The 24,291-nt window shown below is 36.3% G+C and overlaps 1 protein-coding gene across 2 annotated transcripts in view; it reads left to right on the forward strand.

Moving 5' to 3' along the window:
• Positions 1-24,291, forward strand: part of CENPC (centromere protein C) — a 74,625-nt gene that overhangs the window by 22,624 nt on the left and 27,710 nt on the right. For both annotated transcript variants that reach the window (XM_007998583.3, XM_007998585.3), the window contains 7 exons: positions 269-554; positions 1,407-1,619; positions 5,068-5,681; positions 7,507-7,674; positions 12,154-12,445; positions 14,322-14,468; positions 15,977-16,062. In XM_007998583.3, the coding sequence (XP_007996774.3) occupies positions 269-554; positions 1,407-1,619; positions 5,068-5,681; positions 7,507-7,674; positions 12,154-12,445; positions 14,322-14,468; positions 15,977-16,062 (1,806 nt within the window). The remainder of the gene's footprint in view (positions 1-268; positions 555-1,406; positions 1,620-5,067; positions 5,682-7,506; positions 7,675-12,153; positions 12,446-14,321; positions 14,469-15,976; positions 16,063-24,291) is intronic.

Raw genomic sequence — 24,291 nt, forward strand, 5'->3', positions numbered from 1 at the left:
CATATCTCTATATATCTGTTATATCTATATTCCATGTGTGTATGTGTAAATATGTGATCATCTTACTGCCCTAGGTCACCAACTTTTAGCCCAAAGATAGAAAAATCTTAAGTACTTTTTTAAATCATAGACCTTTGATTCTAATCTTAATGACTTTGAGTTTTCTGAAAACTATTTCTGATTAAATTATTGCAGAATTTTAAAAAGCCTGCTTGATTCTCTTATTATTCTTTTAATTGACAAGTATCTTTATGTAATTTTCTTCTAGTTCAGGCCCATGAAGTTCGTCAGAAAATTCTGGCAACCGATGTTAGTTCCAAAAATACATCTGACCCGAAAAAAATGTCAAGTAGAAACATAAATGATTATCACAGTGATGCTGGTGAAGAATTTTACTTATCTGTTGGCTCACCTTCTGTTCTTTTGGATGCAAAAACATCTGTATCGCAAAATGTTATTCCATCTAGTGCCCAAAAGAGAGAGACTTACACTTTTGAAAATTCAGTAAATACGCTGCCTTCAAGTACAGAGGTTTCACTTAAAACCAAAAAAAGGTAACATTTTATTTAAATAATGTTGATTGCACTTTAAAAATTTTACTTTTTGTATTAAAAAATGATAATTCAATCTTGTTATATTATTTTACAGTAAGGAAGGAGGAATATTAACACGTTATGAGATAGTATACATTTAGCATATATTCAGTTTATAATAATTAAGGAAGGCCTTAAAGTGTACTTCAGAGAAGTTTAGAGGTTAACTTTTCTATAGTCTGGAAAAATGTGTTTTCTCTCTGATAGTATTTGATAGCTTCCTAAGAGAAACAATTTGTATTTTCTCAATATTTTTTGTAATTGCAAGTGTAAATATGTATCAGGTCACTTCTAGGATAGCAGTGCATAAGTATTATTGAGGATGCTATGCTTTGTGGACAGCTGGTTTCTCTTTCTTGGCCTTACCTTTGGCCTTTAGGAAGCAAAGTAGATTATTCAAAGTGTTTTGCATTTGGAGATCTCTGTAATGAGTGTAATTTCTATGTAGAGTATTGTGTGATTACTGGAGCCAAGGAGTTAAGTATATTCTAAGACTTTGATATTCAAAGTTTGGTCTGTCACAGTGCTCTAAGATTGCCCTGAGAACCATTGCCTAGCTATACATTTCATTGATGTATACTTTAACCATTATTTTCTCTTTCATGTTTTTCTATTGATAAATACAAAAGTTAATCTTCCTGAGCAGTTTATCTTGTGTATTTGGAATGCACAAATCAGCATTTATGTGTTAAATAAATGCCTAGTACAGAATTTTAAATTGGTCTGTATTGTCTCTGTGAAGGAGTTCAGGAAGACTCGTAACTCAAGAAACGTTATGGAAGCATTCAACTTACCCTCCTTTTAACCTTTTAGGTTAAACTTTGAAGATAAAGTTATGTTAAAGAAAATAGAAATAGATAATAAAGTATCAGATGAAGAGTATAAAACATCAGAAGGACAAGAAAGAAAACCATCAGGATCATCTCAGAATATAACACGAGATTCAGAATATGAAATTCAACGAAAAGCTAAAAAAAGTTTTTCAACATTGTTTTTAGAAACAGTAAAACGAAAAAGTAAATCCAGGTGAGTTATTAGGAAACTTCCCTTTGAGGCATTTTTTTTTATATTCTATGAACCATATATGAGGATTCCTAATGCTGTTTAACTTAGAAATAAGTAATTTAATTAACAAATATTTTAGTTGAAATTTTTGTCTGACTTGTAAGGAGAGATGGTTTTTTACCAGTCAGTGAATCACTCCCAAAGTCATTTTTTAATAGATACTAAATTAGACTTGAAAGAAAACAGGTTCATTCAGTTTTCATTGCCTTCTAGTTTGTCTGTGTGACATCAAAGAATGAAGTCAATGCAGTATTTATGTATGTATGTATGTATTTGTTTTGAGACAAGGTCTTTCTCTGTCATCCAGGCTGAAGTGCAGTGACACAATCTCGGCTCATTGCAACTTCTGCCTCCCGGGTTCAAGTGATTCTCTTGCTCAGCCTCCCGAGTAGCTGGGATCACAGGCACCTGCCACCACACCTGTCTAATTTTTGTATTTTTAGTAGAGATGGAATATCCCCATGTTGATAAGGCTGGTCTCAAACTCCTGACCTCAGCTGATCCACCCGCCTCGGCCTCCCAAAGTGCTGGGATTACAGGCGTGAGCCACCACACCTGACTAGCAATGCTGTATTTAGACATTGTTATGTTAGACTGCCCTTATGTCACTATCATAGGTATCAGAGTGCTAGTGAACATACTAGGAAGTTTTTATTGCTGTATGCGGTGGCTCACGCCTGTAATCCTAGCACTTTGATAGGCCGAGGCGGGCAGATCCCTTGAGATCAGGGGTTCAGGACCAGCCTGACCAACATGGTGAAACCCTATCTCTACTAAAAACACAAAAATTAGTCAGGCTTGGTGGCACATGCCTGTAACCCCAGCTGTTCGGGAAGCTGAGGTAAGAGAGTCATTTGAACCTGCGAGGTGGAGGTTGCAGTGAGTTGAGACTGCGCCACTGCACTCTAGCCTGGGTGACAGAGTGAGACTCTGTCTCAAAAATAAAAAGGAAGTTTTTATAAAAACATGTTAAATGAATGAATGAAATTCCCTTTTTGTTCAGTCTCTGCTTCTGCTTCCTGTAGTTGATTAATAATTTTTATGTATATATTTTAAACCTCATATGGATATTGTCACCACCATCTGAAACAAATGTGTTACACTTGTGGGCTAATTATATTACGTCTGAGAAATTATTTTTAATGTTCTTTTTGATGTTCTAGTGAGTAAAGTTAATTTTATGTTTAATTGTTGTCAAATATAACTATTCATTATTCCCAGTGCTTTCTAGCCTCATTACTTCCACTTACGCTCTTCCTTTTGATTGTCTTTCTTGCATTTCCTTGTGACCAAATCTTATAAATCGTTCAACAGCCAGCCTAAATGCTACAAAGCCTTTCATGGTTTTTCTAGCAAATTAGAAGCCATCTTTCCCTATTCTAAACTTTCATAGTGTCAAGGTTGTTTCCTAAGGATATCATCTCTGTTAAACATACATTCATTATAGTATTTGTATTGACTTTGTTCTTTATTAGTTTTTATAGAGTTTTCTAATTATATAAATTTGTGAAATGCTACCGTTAGAGAGTATATTTCTTAGAGTATTTACTATTTTACATTATAAGATTTGTCAGGAGTTTACGATTAGAGGAATAAAGGCGTTTTCATTTCTGATTCCTTTTGTATGTTCTAATTAAAAGAGAAAAACATAATCTAATTTTTGCATTCTGTCTTTGTTTCTGTTATGGCTAAACACAGCTAACTGAGCCTTATCCAAGTGAAAAAGTGGAAACGAATGCGTATGCCAGCTTTGGAGTTTGGATGTTTACCTTGTTTTTTATTTTGTGTATCTCACTGCAATATGTGGTGTGCTCAAAGCTATTAAAACAATCAGGGAAATGTAAAATTAGTCTATCAGATTACCATCCTTGGAATAATTCCTTCCTTCTCTGGGAAATTTTTCCGACTAATTGGAGGAGGTACTCTGTAATTTCAATGCACTAGTCTTAATTTATTCAACACCTCATTAAATGCATGACTCTCTTTGTATGTACTTAACATGTACATGTTTTATGAAAATTTAAGAATTAATGTTGATGTTCAAGTATAAGCCGTAAGATAGTGGCTGAAATTGTCTGTCTTACTCTTTATCCTTTTACAACATTGGGCGTGGGAAACAACAATAATATTCATCATATAGGCTTTCTGCATTTTAGTAAAATACGTAGTTTGGGCTAGGACTATGGAGAAAGGTCTAGAGTTGGGAAACATTGACTACATTATTTATGACATTCTATAGCATTGTATGCTTTGTGATAAGACTTGCCTTTTATTTTTTCCTGTTTCTGTGGCACTAGATTTCTTTTGTGCTTATGCTACCTCTCTAGATGCACTCCATTTATTTCTATACCATGATTATAATATGGAAATATATATGAAATATCCAAACGAAATGCATTTTTACACATATGCTGTCATATAACAAGTCACTACACACTTAGCGGCTTAAAACAGCATTTATTATTTTATAGTTCTGTGGGTCTACAATTTATAGTCCTATAGTAATATTAGTAATTTTTACATTCATTCAACCATCTGTGTATTTGGTGTTGCCATGTGTGAAGAACTGTGGAATGTAAAAAAAGATAGGAAGAAATTTTCCCCAATCTCTCTCCCTTTTTTTTTTTGTCTGAGATGGAGGTTTGCTCAGTCACCCAGGCTGGAGTGCAGTGGCACGATCTCAGCTCACTGCAACATCTGCCTCCTGGGTTCAAGCGATTCTTCCGCCTCAGCCTCCCAAGTAGCTGGGATTACAGGGACCCGCCATCAAGCCTGGCTAATTTTTGTATTTTTCGTAGAGATGGGGTTTCACCATGTTGGCCATGCTGGTCTTGAACTCCTGACCTCAGGTGATCCACCCGCCTCGGCCTCCCAAAGTTCTGGTATTACAGACGTGAGCCACCGTGCCTGGCCTCCCCAAACTCTTATAATTTAGTAGTAGTCCAAGTCAAATGTTAGACTTGGAGTGTTGTCAGAAATAATCTTGTTGGCTCATTTGAATGTGAAGAAATTCAGACCCCAAAAGATATATATACAAATATGTAATTTAATATAAGATTATATATAATAGTGGCATTCATTTTGGACTGTGAGTCAATGTATCTGGGTTATAATTATATCTCTTTGGGCTTCAGTTTTAGTATATATAATGGGTGGGTGGGTGGGATCAAATTAGTTGATGTCTAGATTTCTAGTTCTAAATTTTTGTGACGTCATTACTATTATAAATGAGGGTGAACAGGCATAGAAATGTAAAAGGAGGGAAAGATTTGTAAGATTAAGTGTAAATTGAGGAGATGCATAAACTGTTTAAAAGATATTTAGATTTTATTTCTTAGATGATTTTCTTTACTAAACAAATCTAAAAGCTTTATTTTTTTGAACTGTTAAAAGTATCACCCTGTTTCAGTCCCATTGTTAGGCATGCGGCAACTGCTCCACCTCATTCGTGTCCTCCCGATGATAAGAAGGTGATAGAGGATGAATTTATAATTGATGAGTCAGATCAAAGTTTTGCCAGTAGATCTTGGATTACAATACCAAGAAAGGCAGGGCCTCTGAAACAACGCCCAATATCTCCGGCTGAGAGCACTGCACTGCTTCAAAATAGAAAGTCAAGAGAAAAGCATCATAATATATTACCTAAGACTTTGGCAAATGGCAAACATTCTCATGAACCTCACCCAGTAGAACCATCTCAGTCCTCTGATAAAACAGTACTGGATACAAGTTGTGCTTTGACAGGTGAAACGGAAAATGATTGTAAATCTGCAAAATATGAAATGTGTTCCAAGGATGCAGAAAAATCATCTGGAAGCAAAAGGACTATAAAACAAAAACAGAGAAGAAAATTTAAGGCTAAACCAGCTGAAGAACAGCTTGATGTGGGACAGTCTAAAGATGAAAACATACGTATGTCACATACTACCCAAGACAAATTTCAAAGAAATTCAGACAGAAATATAGAAGAGCGTGAAGAGATAGGAGATGATTGTGTTTCCAATAAACAGATGTCACCTGTGGGTAAGTGTTTATATTAAATATAACTGTGATCATTATTCTACCCATTTTATGTTTTTTAATATCCCAACTTAACTTTGGCAAGTAGGCAAAGTAAACCTAAATGAACAAAGAGCCCGAAAAGCCTATAAGTTCTTTTCTAGAATCTTTTTATTTTATATATAATTTAATTCTAACTTACATAGTTTTTGTTTATCTTGTGAGATGACAGTATACATAGAGGGCAAAGTGAAAAGGAAAGGCTAGTAAACAAGTTAGTATCAGAACATGAATAAGACAAATGATAAATTCTTTAGAAAATAAAAATGTTAAAAAAAACCTAGGGTACCGTGGGACTTTTTTTTATAGAGATAAAAATCCATTCTCTTCCATCATTCACTCATTTATCTAACAGTTGTTGAATGCCATACACTGCATTAGGCACTGTAATCACAAAAATTACTAACCCATTATTTCTACTGTTAACAAGATCATTCTGGTGGGTTCTGTAGAACAATAGATAGTATACATACATGCATAGGATTAAAAGGGAGGGTACAAAATTTTGATTTATCCATAATTTCTTAGGAAAAGACATATGAAGGAAGTACACTTGAAGGATGCTCTCTATAATTGTCAATATTAAATATTTACTGAGTATCTGCTATATTCTACACACTAATTTTTACATATATTCTGTATCTAGATTGGTTAGTGAATATAATGCTGTCATTAATTACCATGCCAGGCCAGGCGCGGTGGCTCAAGCTTGTAATCCCAGCACTTTGGGAGGCCGAGACGGGTGGATCAAGAGGTCAGGAGATCGAGACCATCCTGGCTAACACGGTGAAACCCTATCTCTACTAAAAAAAATACAAAAAACTAGCCGGACGAGGTGGCGGATGTCTGTAGTCCCAGCTACTCGGGAGGCTGAGGCAGGAGAACGGCATGAACCTGGGAGGCGGAGCTTGCAGTGAGCTGAGATCCAGCCTCTGCATTCCAGCCTGGGCGACAGAGCGAGACTCCGTCTCAAAAAAAAAAAAATTACCATGCCAGTTGTATTAATTTTCTATTGCTGTCATATGACAAGTTACTATACACTTATTGGCTTAAAACAACAAACATTGATTATCTTACAGTTCTGTGAGTCAGATGTCCCACTGGGATAAAATCAAGGCATTGGTGGGGTTTTCTTTCTTTCTAGTGATTTTGGGAGAAAATCTGTTTCTTTGCCTTTTCTAGCCTCTGGAAACTACCTAGATTCCTTGACTCATGGTCCTCCTCCACCATCTACAAAACTAGCAATACCAGCCTTCTCATGTTTTGAATTTATCTTGCCTCTTCTTCCATCATTTCATCTCTCTGACCACAGCTTTTAAAGGAAACATACTTAGATTGTGTCAGCCTGGATGATGCAAAATAATGCCTCTATTTCAGAGTTTATAATTTAATCACACTTTAAATCTCCTCTTCTTAGGTTGAAAAAAGTCATTTCTAAACAGGAAAGCAGTAATTGCCTAATTTTACTTGGGAAGTTGTAGGAAGGAACTGTATTTTTTTTTCAGTTTCAGAAGATACTTTTTTTTTTTGGCTGAGGAGTATATAAGAGTTATCAAGCAGTGCGGAAAAATTTGCATTTTAATAGGAAGTTAGTGCTTACTTCAGCAGCACGTATAATTGACAGAAAGAGAACATGTGACTTTTAAAAAAGACATGAAAAGAAGGCCACAGGATAAATTTAAGAAGTTCGTATAATTGAGAGTTTTTTTTTTTTTTTAAATAATCTTGTGGTTTTCTGAAAACTTTTTTAGTAGATTGTGAATTGGTTTTATGGTTTTCTTTATTTTAGGAAGCAAGAAAAGTAGCGCTAAAAAAGATAAGGGAGAAGCTAAAAAGAAGCACTTTTCCAATGAGTCCAAGAACAAACTTGTGCCTGAAGAAGTGATTTCAACTGTCACGAGAAGTCGAAGAATTTCCAGACATCCATCTGATTGGTGGGTGGTAAAATCAGAGGAGAGTAAGTATTTTTATTTAAATTATGTTTGTTCATAGATAAAATCATTCTGTAAGGGACATTGTTTGATTTTATATTTCTATAGAGAGAATATCATGAGGACCAAGTTAAATTGGGTCATCAAAAGGAATATTAAATCAATTGTAAAGATATTCCTTAAAGCTTTAATACATACAGTATTTTAGGTAGAGGGATAATAGCTGTGGGAAAACAAAACCCCAAACCAAAAATCCCTGCTCTCATGGAGCTTATGTTCTAGTTGGGAAAGGCAATATAAATAATCCAGCTATTTTAATGTCTTGGCTGTGAGGGATACAAAGATTGATCATATGAGGTTCTGCCACCAAGGAGTTTATAATCTAAAAGATTATAGTTTATTACACATAAAAAAGTAAATTACTTGTGTTGGTGGTTCCCAAGACTACCCTCAGATTTGGTAATTTGCTAGGATAATTGGGCATATAGTTGTATTTGTGGCTGTGATTCATTACAGTGAAAGGATACCGTGCAAATTCAGTGGAAAAAAAGTGCATGGGCCAAGTCTGGAGGAAATCAGCAGAAGCTTGAAGAGTCCTTTCCCAGTGGATTCCCACAGGAGTTGCTTAATTCCTCTAGCAATGAGTTGTGACAAATAGGCAAAATGTCTATCAGGGAAGCTCACTAGAGACTTAGTGCCCAAGATCTTTATGGGGGGTGGTCACATAGGTACTCTCTACCTAGCAAGTACTACAATTCCAGACTCCCTGAAGGAAGGCAATATTTGCCTAAACCATATTTTTTGTATAAGCGGTTTAAGCCCACAACACCACATTTGCCAAATAGGAAATGAGAGGAACACTCCTGAAATTTAAGTTTCCAGGGCTAACTTTGAAAGCAGGCCCTTTTAAAGGTAGTATACTCAGAGCTGCTTTGCTAACTTTTTTCTTTACAATATGAAACATTTATTGTTTTGGAAGAATTGTCACTTTTTTAAAGGAAATGATCCTGAAAAGATTGGTGGATCATAAGGTGGCATTCTCATACGCAAATACTATTGACTGTTGGGCATTTAGATTAATAAGTGAAAGATTAGTACAACTATGACATTGTATCTGTGAGGCCTTATTGCTATGAATTATTATTTTTTAATTTTTTTTATTATACTTTAAGTTCTAGGGTACATGTGCACAACGTGCAGGTTTGTTACATATGTATACTTGTGCCATGTTGGTGCGCTGCACCCATTAACTCATCATTTACATTAGGTATATCTCCTAATGCTATCCCTCCACTCCTTGCTATGAATTATTAAATCATTGAGTTTCTTGATTGATAGCAGCAAGTATTTATTTTGTTACGGCCTCTGGATTTTGGAGTCAGATCTGAGTTCAAAGTATCACTCTTCCACTTTGAGTAGATTACTTTGTTTAGTTTCTCATTCTGTAACATGATTACCTCATTGAGTTTTTATAAGGTTTAAATGCTATTAGCATAGTAGGTTTGGCATATGTTAGTACTGAAGTGTTAAATAATACTGTTACTGCTTTGAGGAGCTCACTTTTCTGCCCCAGGATGCCTGAAATGCTAAAGAAATTACCAGTGCATCACAACTGTGTCAGATGAGCACATAAATAGATAGGTAAATAAGTTCTTACAGAACTTGGATAAATGTGCTAGATCTCTGAAACTATCAAAAAACACTTATTTAACAGTCCTGAAATAGATGTTGGATTTTTGATCAAACTGGGAGTTGAAAAAGTGGAGGAATCCTTATATATCATATAGTCTAAACTGTCATCTAATGAGAGAAGAAATTGAAGTCTGAAGTTAAGAAGAACAACTTGACTTGCCCCTAGCCTGCCTGTAGTACATGTGACACTGTTGCCCTTTCATATATACGAAGAAATGTATGTATATGGAGTACTTGCCATGGGACAGGAATGAGGTAAAGTAGGACCAGGACTAGGGTAAGACAATGAGACACTAGGGTGAAAAATTTAAGGCACTCAGTCACAGGATTGTATTAGTTCGGGCTCTGTACTTGCACAGACCTAAAAATGAGCACCTTCTTGAATTTTCCAGCTGAGGCTACTCTTGTTTCACCATAGTCCTGCCTTTGTCATTAGGCATTGGGAATATACATAGATAAAATACCAGTCAATTACTTGGGGTCAAGGAATTGTCAGTCTGCTGGAGGAGCAGGGTAGAAATAAGTAAACAGTCGTATGTTGATAGCAAGCTACTTAAGACTTGGAAATTAGGGAAAGCTTCCTGAAGGATGAATTAGGAGTTAGCTAAATGATTGAGTGGAGTAAGGAGGAAGTTATGGAATATTTTAAGTAGAAGTAGCTTGTGCAGAGATCTGTAGCAGAGAGCTTGATCTTTTCTTTTTTAAATTTAGCGTGCTTTAGAATTGTCTGGGGGCTTATTAAGATACAGGTTACTGGGCCCTGCTCTGAAAAATCTTTGATTCCCTGGGTCTGAGGTGAGTCATGATAATTTGCATTTCAAATTCCCAGATAATGCTGATCTTGCTGGTCTAGAGACTGCCTTTCGACAACCATTGCTTTAGAGAAACTATAGATAGTTCAGTACTGATGGCTTTTTTTGGTTTGTTTGTTTGGAGGGGGGTTTTGGGAGTTGCAGTTTATGAAATAAGCAAATCTAGATGTAGATATGAATTGATGTTGAAAGTATTTGGACTTTATCCTGAAGCTATACATAATAACTAAAATAATTAAGCAGGGTTGTAATGATCCAGTTTTTGTTTTCCAAAGGTGATTCTTGCAGCAGTGTAAAGAATGGATTGAAAAATAACAAGACTAGAATGGGGGAGATTAGTAAAGAGACTGATATAATCCAGATATGAAATGATGAGGGCTTCTGCTGATGACAGGAGGGAGAGCTTGAAAGATTTGAAAGGCATTAATAAAGTAGAATTGATAGGATTTAGGGCATGATTGTGGATAGGAGTAGTAGTCTTGCATAATTCAAGTTTCTGATTTAGATATCTGGATAGAATAGGTAGTTGTATTTTTCATTAAGAGAGGAAATCAAGAGAGGCAGTTTTAGAGGAGAGCAGTAGGTGGATATTGTAGGTGTCAGCATATAGATAGTAATTAAAGCTCTGGGTAGATAAGTCCTTCAAGTCCTTCCAGTCATCATACAGCCTAAATAGGTGAGTCTCAAAAATAAGCTAATGTTCATCTTTCATCTGATTCAATGTCCGAAACCCTTTGGTTTAAATTTATTAATTCTTCTCATGGCTTTTCTCCTAGAAAACCAACTAATACCACAGCTATTTATTACTGTCAGCTCTAACTTATGTCCACAATCTCACATCCCTTTTGACCACACTTATAGAAATATTACAACAAGTAAACCAAATTTATTCTTCATTATTAATTTTTAAATGTTTTCAGCACAAATCTGGTAACTTGGAGGGCTACAAGTTGATGATTCTCATATGTTTGGGGGTTTAGTCTCAACAGTTTCTTAATGGTTTCTATGTTGTTTTTCTTGATCCAACTAAATATTATTCTCAGATGGAATCAGTTTTTGACCCTCTTGTTCTACTCTCCTAGTCTTGGCCCTTCTAAAAGTTTCTTGCTGTGGTTCCTTTCTTTTGTCTGCCACTAATGACTATGCCTGGTTACATAACTCCTGTAACAGGTGTTGACCAATTTGAACACATTTGAGTATGGTATAGAGCTATTCTTATGGTTCATAAAAAGCTTAGTGAGAACATACCATCTAATGAATAGGGAAATTACGTCTCCCTTAAGGTTTTTCTCAGGACAGGCCTTATACAAGAATTTCAAGGATTGTGAGTGACATAGTTTAACATTGGACTGGGCCTTTCAAATTATCCAGCATGAATTTGAAAATACCTCTGCCACTCTGCTCAGTAGCAGAGTTTTCTGTTTACTTAGTATTTTCCCTATGCTAATTATGGAAATTTTCAACAGTTTTTTTAGGCCAACTTATTTGATACTAGACTAGACAACTTTTTTTTTTTTTTTTTTTTTCTTGCAAGGAAGACTGTAGGTAGGAGTAACTAGGAAGCTTAAATAAACATAATTAAATATAAAATGCTTATAATGATAGAATTGACCTCAGCCAATTAAAATTATTAATAGAAAAAAACATGTCAGTGTCAAGCCTACTACCTCTGTTCCCACTTGGGTAATGAAGAAGGTATATGGAGTGAAAAGCTGAAGCTGTCACCTTGGGTAATATCCAATATTAAGGATGGCCAAAAGGGCGGTGGGCAGAGCCAGGGAGTGTTTCCTGAAGCCTGTGACAGATTTGAAGGACCTGTTTCATGTATCTGTAAACTGAAGAGCTACATTGTTTAAAGAATTTAATTTGGAAATTAGCCTATGAGATGTGTGTGTGTGTGTGTGTATATGTTTATATGCAAATATAAATGCTGTGGGTATTTCAGTGAGCGAAATCATCTGGACAAACATACCAACTTCAGGTTATCATTGAACCCTTCAGGTCCTGTTTATAGCAATTCTTCAATAAGAAATGAATTACCAGTGCATCGCAACAGTAGCCAAAAATCTGCTAAGAAAACAAATCAGTCATCTAAGAATATTGGAGAAAAAACTATTCCACTTAAAAGGCAGAAGATAGCAACTAAAGGCAACCAAAGAGTACAGAAGTTTTTACATGCTAAAGGTTCTGGAGGTACCGTTGGTCATGATGAAATTTCCAGTTGTTCGCTGAGTGAGCCATTGGAAAGTGATGAGGAAGACTTGGCTAAGAAGAAAAATCTTTATTGTTCTAGGTAATATCTGTTATGTGTATAATATAATTACTTTTGTTGTTCAGCATTTAATAATTTGTGCTATTTAATCATTTATAGACAGGCAGTAATTAGCATGAAGAGCTCTACACTCTGACATACCCGGTATTAAATCCAGTCTCTACCATTAGCTGGGTGACACACAGGCAAAGTAGTACTCTGCACTTGTTTCCTGATATTAAAATAGGGAATAGTACATAGCACCTGGGATTATGACTGTTAAATTTGATAAGATATTGTCGTCGAAGAGTTAAACTTTTTTTTTTTTTAAAGAGACAGAGTCTTCCTCTGTTACCTAGGCTGGAGTACAGTGGCATGATCACAGCCCACTGTAACCTCAAACTCCTGGGTCAGGTAATCCTCTAGCCTTAGCTTCCTTTGTAGCTAGGACTACAGGTGTGGACCACCACACCTGGCTAATTTTTTAATTTGTTATAGAAATGAGGTCTTTCTTTGTTGCCTAGGTTTGTCTCGAACTCCTGGTGTGAAGTGATTCTCCTGCCTTGGGCTCCCAAAGTAGAGATTCACAAAACAAACAAACAAAAAACACATAACATAAAATTTACTATCTTTATCTTTTTTAAGTGTATAGTTCAAATCGTTTCCTTTTAAATTAGATTAATGTGATTTCAATAGTTAGGAATATAGCTTAATACTTTTCTTCTTAGGGTGATAATAGTTAACATTTTTTTGAGTTCATACTATGTGCCAAATATTTGCTAGATGCTTTTAATGAATTCTTACTAGTTCCAAAAACCTACTGAGGTCATACATACTTTGTGTTAGAAGCAGTAAGGCGCTGAGGATATACTGAAATAAATGGCAGTGTGTCCTAAAATATATTAGTGTATGTCATTATAGTGCATAAAGAAATCCCATACACCTTCTGTTTCACTTTTTCGGGCCATTCTCTGCTTCTCTCTCTCTTTTTTTTATTATGTTGCTGGAATTTGCTAGTATTTTGTTGAGGGATTCCAATCTGTAGCTTGCTTTCCTTCTGTTGTCTTTGTTTAGTTTTAGTATCAGGGTAATACTGGCTTTATACAATGAATTGGGAAGTATTATCTCTCTATTTTTTGAGACAGTTTGTAAATAATTTGCCTTAATTCTTCTTTGGATGTTTGGTAAAATTCAGCAGTGAAGCCACCTGTGCCTGAGCTTTTCTATATGGGTAGTTTGTTTTTGATTACTGATTCATGGTATTTTGAGACTATTTCCTCTTGAATCAATTTTGATAATTTGTGTGTTTCTAGGAGTTTGTCCATTTCGTCTAGGTTATCTAATTTGTTGGCATACAGTTGTTCATAGTATTCTCTTGTAATCACTTTTATTTCTTTTGACTCGAATGGTAGGACCCAGGAGGATACTAGAACCTGAAGAGAAATATACAGTCACTAGGAATAGTGTATCTTGTTTGCATATATTTGGAATAAACTAACTACCAAAGAGATGAGCTGAGTCCCTGTGAGGACCCTATTGCCCCTCAGTAGGCTGACTAGGGATATCAAAGAAGACAGTTTTAGTTGTTTATGGATTCTCCAGTAAAACATCATAGATTAACTGTAATATATATCATAAGCCGCTTATACATAGGATCTCCTCATGTGCCTTTCACCACCTTCCTGGGCACGTGTCTTCTCCATTCCTCTCATCAGGATTTTTCAAATTAGGACTCTTGGTAGGTCCTAGAAACCAGTTTCCTTCCTTAGCTAGTTGCAGATGTCAGAACCTGAACAGGGTGATCTGATATTCATTATAGCCAATATTGTATTGTCTTTGTACCCACCCGTATATTGTTTCTGGAAGAAAATTTTATTTTGAAGAAGTATAAACACTCATACATTTATCGTTTTTATAGATCTACAAGAAGCTCAAAAAAGGAAGATAATGTTATGACTGCACAGCATGTTCCCCTAAAGCCTCAGACCAGTGGATATACATATAACACACCAACAGAATCAAGCTTGGATTCTGGAGAGCGTAAGACTTTAGTTTTAGAGGAAAGGTATGCATGTATTGTAAGGATAATAGTTACATATATTAGTTACCCATTGCTGTATAACATATTACCCAAAAACTTTATTTTAATTTTGTTAAAGGCTTAAAAACACTTATTGTTTCATAATTTCTATGGGTCAGCAATCTGGGAGGCTTAACTAGCTAGCTCTGGCTCGGATATTCTCAGGAGGTAGCAGTCAAGATATCTTTCTGGTTTTAGCGCTTTAAAGTCTTGTCTGGAACTGGAGAATCCACCTATAAAATGTCTCACATCGCTGTTGGCTGGAGGCCCCAGTTCCGTTCTGGCTGTTTTCAGTAGATCTTAGTTTCTTACCATGTGGCCCTCTCAGCTGCTGAGTATGGCAACTGGCTTCCCACAAAGCACATGCTCCAAGAGAAGATGTGACTATGATAGATATCACAGTGTCTTTTAATGACTTGTACACTGTCACTTCTACTTTATTCTGTTTGTTAGAAACAACTGATTAAGGCCACCCTACATTCAAGGAGAGGTGGAATTAGGCTCCACCTCTTGAAAGGTGGTGTATTAAATAATTTGGACATACAATGTTAAAATGACCACATTTAGTGATCAAATTGAATTACCTACTCTTAATTATATCTGATGTCATATAACCTTTTAAAAAATTAATAAAAGGTAAATTTTAGCAAATTCTCAAACTTTTAAGGGATGGCTAAGATTTCTTTACTATTTGTGAGGTTATGACTAGGCTTATCCTGGGTTCATAATAGGTAGAAAGAGATCTAGGACTGGGAGAGGCTGAATCATCTGTGACAATTTCTGGACCATATTTTAAATTCCATTGGTTTTTGGCTGTAGTTATTTTTTGTTTGTTTGTTTGTTTAATTAAGATATGATGATTTTTTTTTAAATAATTTGATTTTCACCACAGTATGTTATCATTTGAATTTACTAAGTCCATAACTCTGATCTATAAGTCATAAATTTAGTACTTATGATGCTCAGCCATCAGTTATGGGATGAAATTGTAGTCTTTGTTTAATGCTGCAAGTACAGTCAGCCTTCCATAACTGTGGGTTCTGCATCCACTGATTCAACCCTCATGGATTGAAAATATTCAGAAAATAAAATATAAAACAATAAAAAGTGACAATATGACATTAAAAATAATGCAAATAAAAATACAGTATAACAACTATTTACATAGCATTTACATTGTATTAGGTATTATAAGTAACCTAGATATGATTTGAAATATACAGTAGGGTATGTGAAAGTAATATGCAAATACTGCACCATTGTATATAAGGGACTTGAGCATCCTTAGATTTTGGTTTCCACGGTGGATGCTGGAACCAATCCCCCACAAATACTGAGGGATGATAATATATTCTTGATGACTTATAACATCACTATTGGTTTTATAAGAAAGACTTAGGGCAGTTTTAGGAGAAAAATGATCGTTAAGGCAAATACATTAGATATATGCATTATAAAAGCATTAATTTTGTGGTTTAATTTTTTTTCTTAAGTGGACCTTCCAGGCTCAGTAATAATTATTTAACGTCTGGAAAGAAGAATAATGATGTGGATGAGGAGGAAGTTCATGGAAGTTCAGGTAAACTATTGTTTTTTTGTTTTTTTTTTCTGTCTTGATTTTTATTGCATTATGAATATGGAATAAGGAGTGCTATGTTTTGTTTCCATTGTCACTGTTGGCTAATGTATATTGAGTAGCTACCTCTTAAGACCCTTAGTTAGAGATTAATAAGATGCTGTACCTAAGTGAGAGACAAAGAAAATGAGTGACAGTTTTTTAAGTAGAACATAATGAAATATTGGCACTTAAGGTGTCTACTCCAGTATTTAAAATTGTTAAACTGATAAGCGTATACATGAAGCAGATTAGTCATCTGTTGATAATTACTGAAGCTGGGTGATGGATATATTGGGTCCATTATACTATTTTCTCTATTTTTAATACTTGAAAGTTTTGTTTTTGTTTTTGTTTTTGTTTTTGTTTTTGTTTTTGTTTTGTTTTGTTTGAGAGAGAGTATTGCTCTGTCGCCCAGGCTGGAGTGCAGTGGTGCAATCTCAGCTCACTGCATCCTCTACCTCCTGGGTTCAAGCAATTCTCCTGCCTTAGCCTCCCGAGTAGCTGGGATTACAGGCACATGCCACCATGCCTGGCTAATATTTTTGTATTTTTGGTAGAGATGGGGTTTCGCCATCTTGGCCAGGCTAGTCTTGAACTCCTGACCTTGTGATTTACCTGCCTCAGCCTCCCAAAGTTCTGGGATTACAGGCCTGAGCCACCATGCCCAGCCTTCAGTACTTGAAAAATTTCATACTGAAGTTTAAAAATGCCTCTTAATAGAGAATTTTATAATTTTTTTCATGCTCCTAAAAATGCATGCTTGATTGTAATCTGTTATACTTTTTTTCTAATAATCACTATTCTTTTAACTTTTTAATTTTTCTCCCGTCATTAGATTTATCGTATTTTCTCTTTTAACTTGAATGCTTTCTGTGTTTTTCTGCTTTTTCTTTGATAAAGAAGCAGCGTTGAATTTCCCTCAGTATAGTTTTGGCTTAATTTTATAGGTTTTGCTATGTAATGTTATTGTAGTGTACTCTGAATTGTAGCGATTTTTCTTTGACCCAGGAATTATTTAAGAATATGTTAGTTAAGAGCTTGGTCTCCAGGGTCATGGATCTGGGATTGGTTGTAGCTCTACTACTTACTTACTACGTTATCTTTTTCTTTTTTTTTCCCCATTCACCACTGATCAGGAAGCATCACTATATTATCTTGAGTAAGAAATTTCAGTGTTCTTAAACTTCAGTTTCCTTATCTGTAAGATGATATCAGCTCCAATCCCATAAGCTGATACAAAGATGAATACGTGTTCTTTGCTTAGTTTAATATCAGGTGTATGTTAAATAGCCAATTTTTGCTGTTATTCTAAGAAGTTGTGTTTTATTTTGTTCTTTTATTATTTTCTAGTTTCATTTTATTGTTCTGGAAAACTTGGCCCATATTATTTCTTGTTTGAATTCATTAAGTGTTTTTCTGTGTGTTCTAGTGGATGCTTAGTTTTTATAATTTTTCCATTGGTGCTTGAAAAAAGAATAATTTGTATACAGATGGGGATTTAAAGATATATGTCCAGTTATTTCATTGATAGCGTAAGTGGATATATTTTTTTGAATATACTTTAAATATTTATGGAATTCTTAAATATGAAAAATTATGGAATATTTACTATATATTATTTTAAGGGTAGGGATGTGTCAGTGAACAAAACTGACAAAATTTTCTGCCCTCCTGCAGCTTAATTTCTGGAAGAGCAGGGTGGCAGACAATATAAAAAGATAAAGTTTATGATTTGTTGGGTGTTGAGAGTAGAGAAATAGAGCAGGGTTTTTAGGGTGGGAAATTAAGTTTACATTTTTAGGTAGGTGGGCAGAAAAGTCCTCACTAAGGAAGTGATCATTTGAGCAAAGATGTAAAGAGATGAGACAGCAAACCAGGCAGCTGTCTGGGTAAATAGTGTACCAGGTAGGGGGAAGATGAAAGGCAAAGGTTCCAATATGGTAAAGAGTCCATCTTGATTGAGGAACACCAAGAAGGCCAGGGGGTTAGAGCAGAGGAAGAGAGCGAACGAATAGTAGGAAAAATGATGTCACAGAGGCAACAGAGTGAAAGATCACATAGGATGTTAAACGCAAAATTTTACTAAGAGAGATGGGAAGTCATTGGAGGGTTTTGAGCAGAAGAGAGACATGACTTGACCTGTATTAACAGAATCACTGCAGGTACTGTGTTAGGAGTTGACCATTGGGGTTGAAGGGACAGGAAGGTTTGAAGCAAGGAGACTAGCTAGAGAGATGTTGAAATAATCTTAGTGAGAGGTGTTGGCTTAGACCAGTGTGGTAGCAGTAGAAGGTGGAAGAGGAGTTTTAGGTATTTTTGAAGGTAAAGTCAACAGGATTTTCTGATGGATGAGATGTGGTGTATAAGAGAAAGAGAGGTGTTAGAGAGAACTTGAAGGTTTTTGGCCTGAGCACCTGGAAGAATGGCAATACTACTACCTGATCTGGGGACTATTGGGGAAGAAGCAGATTTTGGGGAAAAGAACATGTATTAGATTTGGACATACTAAGCTTGATATTATTCTGAACCTTTGTATTCTTTTGATTTGAGATCTATTAAGGACTGCTAGAATTGAAGTAAAGTGTTCCCACTACAACTGACTTTCTCCTTGTATTTTCTGTAGTCTTTGTTATGTACATTTCAGTGCTGTTGCTGATCACATAAGCCATCATATGGAGTGTACCTGCTTTGGTCAAATTTATCTGCTTCGTTGTGTTAAATGCTTTTTACTTTGTAGTTTGTTTTGTCTAATATTACTATTGTGACTTCCGCTTTCTTTTGGTTGGTTGTTATTTCTTTGTTTCTTATCTTTTTATTTAACTTATTAGAGAATTTAAAAAGTGGCTAAGAAACAACACATGATTGAATTGTTATTTTTGACTTGCTGTGTCAGTACTTTTTCCTTTAATAAAATGTTTAATATGTATACACTTATTGTCAACAGATATATTTGTTACTTCTTTGTAAAGTTGGTAGACATTCTCACATATTCTAGCAAGGACTCAGGATTTTTTTCTTTTTAAACATGATGAACCACCAGCTAAATAGAGAACATAATCTTGAGTCATGATCTTTTTTTCTTTAAACTATTGCTATTTGCTTCATGAGAGTTAATGCTTATGAATAGAAATTTGAAGGCAGCCTTATTTCTTCTTTCCTTTGTAGATAATCTGTTTTCTTCCATCTCCATACTTACTAGGATCCTTTAATCTTTGAAATTTAGGAGTTGTCCCTTGCGTTAGTCACTTAAAAAGTAATTTATTTGAAATGATTTCAGTCTTATACAGAAATCCCATATCCCCTTCATCGAGATTTCACAATTGTCCTCATTTTACAACATTTTTCCATCTGTCTCCCTGCCTCCTCTAATAAATACACATGTTTATTATCATTCATCTTTTTTTCTGAACTATTTGAGAGGGAATTGTAGACATGATATATTATTTCCCTTAAATACCCCATAATGTATTTCAGCAAGAGAAGGATATAACTACCCTCGAACCATCCAAATAAGGAAATCAGCGTTAATACAACACAGATTCATTCACAGACTCCATTCAGATTTCACTAGCAGTTCCTTTTCCCTTGCAGCTCCGGATCCAGTCCTGGATCTCAGTGTTTCTTCTTCCTCCTGGTTCAAGATCCAGTCCTGGATCATCGACTGCATTTAGCTGTCATGTCCCTTAGTTTCCTTCAACATGGAACAGTTTCTTAGTTTTTTTCCTAACTTAACTCATGATCAAATGTGTGCCATTCGTATTGACAGTAATGCTACAGAAATGATGCTATAGGGTTAGGAGTTAGGGGTTGTAATTTGTGCATCACACAGGAGGCACACAATGTTCACCCATCTGCATGATGCTTTTGTTTTTTGTTTGTTTGAGACGGAGTCTTGCTCTGTCACCCAGGCTGGAGTGAAGTTGTATGATCTCAGTTCACTGTAACCTCCACCTCCCAGGTTCAAGCAATTCTCATGCCTCAGCCTCCTGAGTAGCTGGGATTATAGCCACATGCCACCATGCCTGGCTAGTTTTTGTATTTTTAGTAGAGACAGGCTTTCGCCTTGTTGGCCAGGCTGGTCTCGAACTCTGGATCTCAAGTGATCTGCCCAACTCAGTCTCCCAAAGTGCTGGGTTTACAGGTGTGAGCTACCATGCCCTGCCGACATGATGTGAATCCTGATCACCTGTTCATGTTATTGTCTGCCAGGTTTCTCTACTGTAAAGACACTGCTTTTCTCTTACAATTGATAAATATTATTGTGGAGTGATATTCCAGTACTATTTTAATAACCTGTTTTTTGTTGAACCTCCATTCGCCAACCTTAACATACATTCAAGACTCCCACTTGAATTATCAGCCATTAATGATGGTACCACATTATTTTCTGTTTTCTGTTTCTTTAATTCCTTTCCCATTAATTAGTTGCCGGTTTTTCTCCCCCATGCCAATTATTTTATTCATGATTCATTTTATTTGTATCACTATGGACTGCTGGGTTTACATTTTATCCCATGGGGCTGTAAGATCTTGATCATTTATTATAGTACTCAAATTGTGATACATTTGGTCATTGGATTTTCTTTCAGCTGGTCTCTGTGTGCTTTTGTCATGATTCTCTGAATACTGTTTTTGTTTTTTGGCATAAGATGTTCCAGTCTTTTTCCTGCCCCAGCTCTGGGATCAGTTACTGCTCCAGGAAACTTAGTTCTTTTTAGTGGAGGATGGCATTTAGAAACCAAGATTTGGACACTCGATGTGATCCTTGTTTGGGATACCATTGCTTCTGGTCTTTCTCAGTGTACAGAGATAGGAAATATACATACACACGTACACATAGGTACACACCATATATAATACAGGCATCTGTATCTATTTCTATATTTATATTTATACAGGCATACCTTGTTTTATTGTGTTTTGTGTCGTTGCATTTTGGAGATACTACATTTTTCACAAATTGAAAGTTGTGGCAACCCTTTGTTGAGTAAGCCTTATTGGCACCATTTTTTTTTTTTCCCAATAGCATCTGCTCACCTTGTGTCTGTGTGTCGCATTTTGGTAATTTTCACAGTATATCAAACTTTTTCATTACTATGTCTTTTATGGTGATTTGTGATCATGTGATCTTTGACATTACTATTGTAATTGTTTTGGGGCACTGCAAACCACACCTACATAAGAAAGTGAAAATTCATGTGTTCTTACTGCTCTGCTGACTGGCCAGTTCCCTATCTTTCTCCCTGTCTTCAGGCTTCCCTATTTCCTGAGACACAATATTGAAATTAGGCCAATAATAACCCTACAATGGCTTCTAAGTGTTCAAGTAAAAGAAAGAGTCACACATTTTTCACTTTAAATCAAAAGCTAGAAATGATTAAGCTTAGTGAGGAAGGCATGTCAGAAACTGAGCTAGTCCAGAAGCTAGGCCTCTGGCACCAAACAGCCAATTTGTGAATGCAAAGGAAAAGTTCTTGAAGGAAAAGAAAAGTGCTACTACAATGAACACATGAATGATAAGAAAGAGAAACTGCCTTACTGCTGATAGAAAGTTTCAGTGGTCGGGACAGAGAATTAAGCCACAGCATTCCTTTAAGCCAAAGCCTAATCCAGAGCAAGGCCCTAACTCTCTTTAATTCTGTGGAGGCTGAGAGAGTTAAGGAAGCAGCAGACGAAAATTTTGAAGCTAGCAGAGGCTGGTTCATGAGGTTTAAGGAAAGAAGCTGTTTCCATAACATAAAAGAGCAAGGTGAAGCAACAAGGTCTGATGTAGAAGTTGCAGCAAGTTATCTAGAAAATGTAGCTGAGATAATTGAAGGTGTCTTTACTAAACAACAGATTTTCCCTGTAGACAAAACAGCCTTCTGTTGAAAGAAGATGTCATCTAGGACGTTCATAGCTAATGAGAAGTCAATGCATGACTTCAGAGCTTCCAAGGTCAGACTGTGACTCTTGGTAAGGGCTAATACAGCTGGTGACTTTAAGTTGAAACTAGTGCTCATTTACCATTCCAGAAATCCTGGAATCCTTAGGAATTATGCTAAATCTACTTTGCTCTATTAGTAGAACAACAAAGCCTGAGTGACAGTACATCCATGGCAATGCACCAGGCCACCCAGCAGCTCTAATGGACAAGGATGAGGAGATTAATGTTGCTTTCATGCCTACTAAGAGAGCATTTGTTCTGCAGCCCATGCATGGATCAAGGAATAATTTGGACTTTTAAGTCTTATTTAAGAAATAGATTTTGTAAGGCAGTAGCTGTCATGAGTAGTGATTCCTCTGTTGGATCTGGACAAAATAAATAAACCTGGTAAGGATTCACCATTCTAGATGCCCTTAAAAATATTTGTGTTTCGTGGGAGGAGGTCAAAATATCAGTATTAACAGGAGCTTGGAAGAAGTTGATTCTAACTCTTATGGGTGAATTTGAAGGATTCAAGACTTCAGTGGAGGAAGTAACTAGATGTGGTAGAAATAGCAAGGGAACTAGAATTAGAAGTGGAGTCTGGAGATGAAACTGAATTGCTGCAATTTCATGACAAAATTTGAACAGATGAGGAGTTGCTTCTTATGGAAGAACAAAGAAACTGATCTCTTGAGGTGGAATCTACTCCTGGTGAATATGCTGTGAACCCTTGAAATGACAAAAAAGGATTTAGGATATACCATGAACTTAGTTGATAAAGCAGCAGCAGAGTTGGAGAGGATTGATTGCAGTTTTGAAAGAAGTTCTGCTGTGGGTAAAATGCTATAAAACAGCGTTTTATATTCTCCAGAGAAACTTCATTATTGACTTATTTTAAGAAACTGCCACAGGCATCCCAGCCTGATCAGTCAGCAGTCATCAACAATGAGGCAAAATACCCTACCAACAAAAAGATTAAAACTCACTGAAAGCTCAGATGATAAGCATTTTTATTTTTATTTTTTATTTTTATTTTTTGAGAATGAGACAGAGGCTTGCTCTAATTCCCAGGCTGGGGTGTAGTGGCATGATCTCAGCTCACTGAAACCTTTTTCCTCCTGGGTTCAAGCGATTCTTGTGCCATAGCCACAAAGAGTAGCTGGGATTGCAAGGTGTGCACCACCACACCCAGCTAATTTTTTTTATTTTTAGTAGAGACGGGTTTTCGCCATGTTGGCCAGGCTTGTCTCAAACTCCTGGCCTCAAGTGATCCACCCTCCAGGGCCTCCCAAAGTCTTGGGATTACAGGCATGAGCTACTATGCCTGGCTGATCTTTAACATTTTTAGCAATAAAATATTTTTAAATTAAGGTGTGTGTACACTGATTTTTTTGGATATAATGCTCTTGCACATTTAATAGACTATAGTATAGTATAGACATAACTTTTGGCTGGGCATGGTGGCTCACGCCTGTAATCCCAAGACTTTGGGAGGTGAGGCAGGCAGATCATTTGAGCCCAGGAGTTGGCGTCCAGCCTGGCCAACATGCCAAAAACCTGTTTCTACAAAAAATACAAAAATTAGCTGAGCATGATGGTGTGCATTTGTGGTTCCGGCTGCTTGGCGGGCTGAGGCGGGCGAATCATTTGCTCCCAGAAGGTTGAGGCCGCAGTGAGTCTCCATCTCACCACTGCACTGCTGCCTGGGTGACAGAGTGAGACTTTGTCTCAAAAAAACAAAATAAAACAGCCAAAGAAATAGCTCTTATTTTCACCAGGAAACTAAAAAGCTGTTTGACTTGCTTTATTGCAGCATCTGTTTTATTGCAGTAGTCTGGAACTGAACTGGCAATATCTCTGAGGTATGCCTGTATTTGTATGTATGTATGTATGTATATATTTATTTATTTTAAGATGGAGTCTCCCTCTGTCACCCAGACTGGAGTGCAGTGGTGCGATCTCGGCTCACTGCAACCTCCGCCTCTCGGGTTCAAGCTGTTCTCCTGCCTCAGCCTCCTGAATAGCTGAGGTTACAGGCGTGCGCCACCACGCCCGGCTAATTTTTGTATTTTTAGTAGAGATGGGGTTTCACCATGTTGGTAAGGCTGGTCTCGAACTGACCTCCTGATCCACCCGCCTCGGCCTCCCAAAGTGCTGGGATTACAGGCGTAAGCCACTACGCCTGGCCACCTGTATTTATTATAAGTTCACATTTCTACCCGCTCTTCCAGTCCAACATAGACTTCCCCTTTTCCATTTTTATAAACCTCTTCTCTAATAGT

The sequence above is a fragment of the Chlorocebus sabaeus genome, chromosome 7 (assembly GCF_047675955.1).
Source record: "Chlorocebus sabaeus isolate Y175 chromosome 7, mChlSab1.0.hap1, whole genome shotgun sequence".
Classification (NCBI taxonomy): domain Eukaryota; kingdom Metazoa; phylum Chordata; class Mammalia; order Primates; family Cercopithecidae; genus Chlorocebus; species Chlorocebus sabaeus.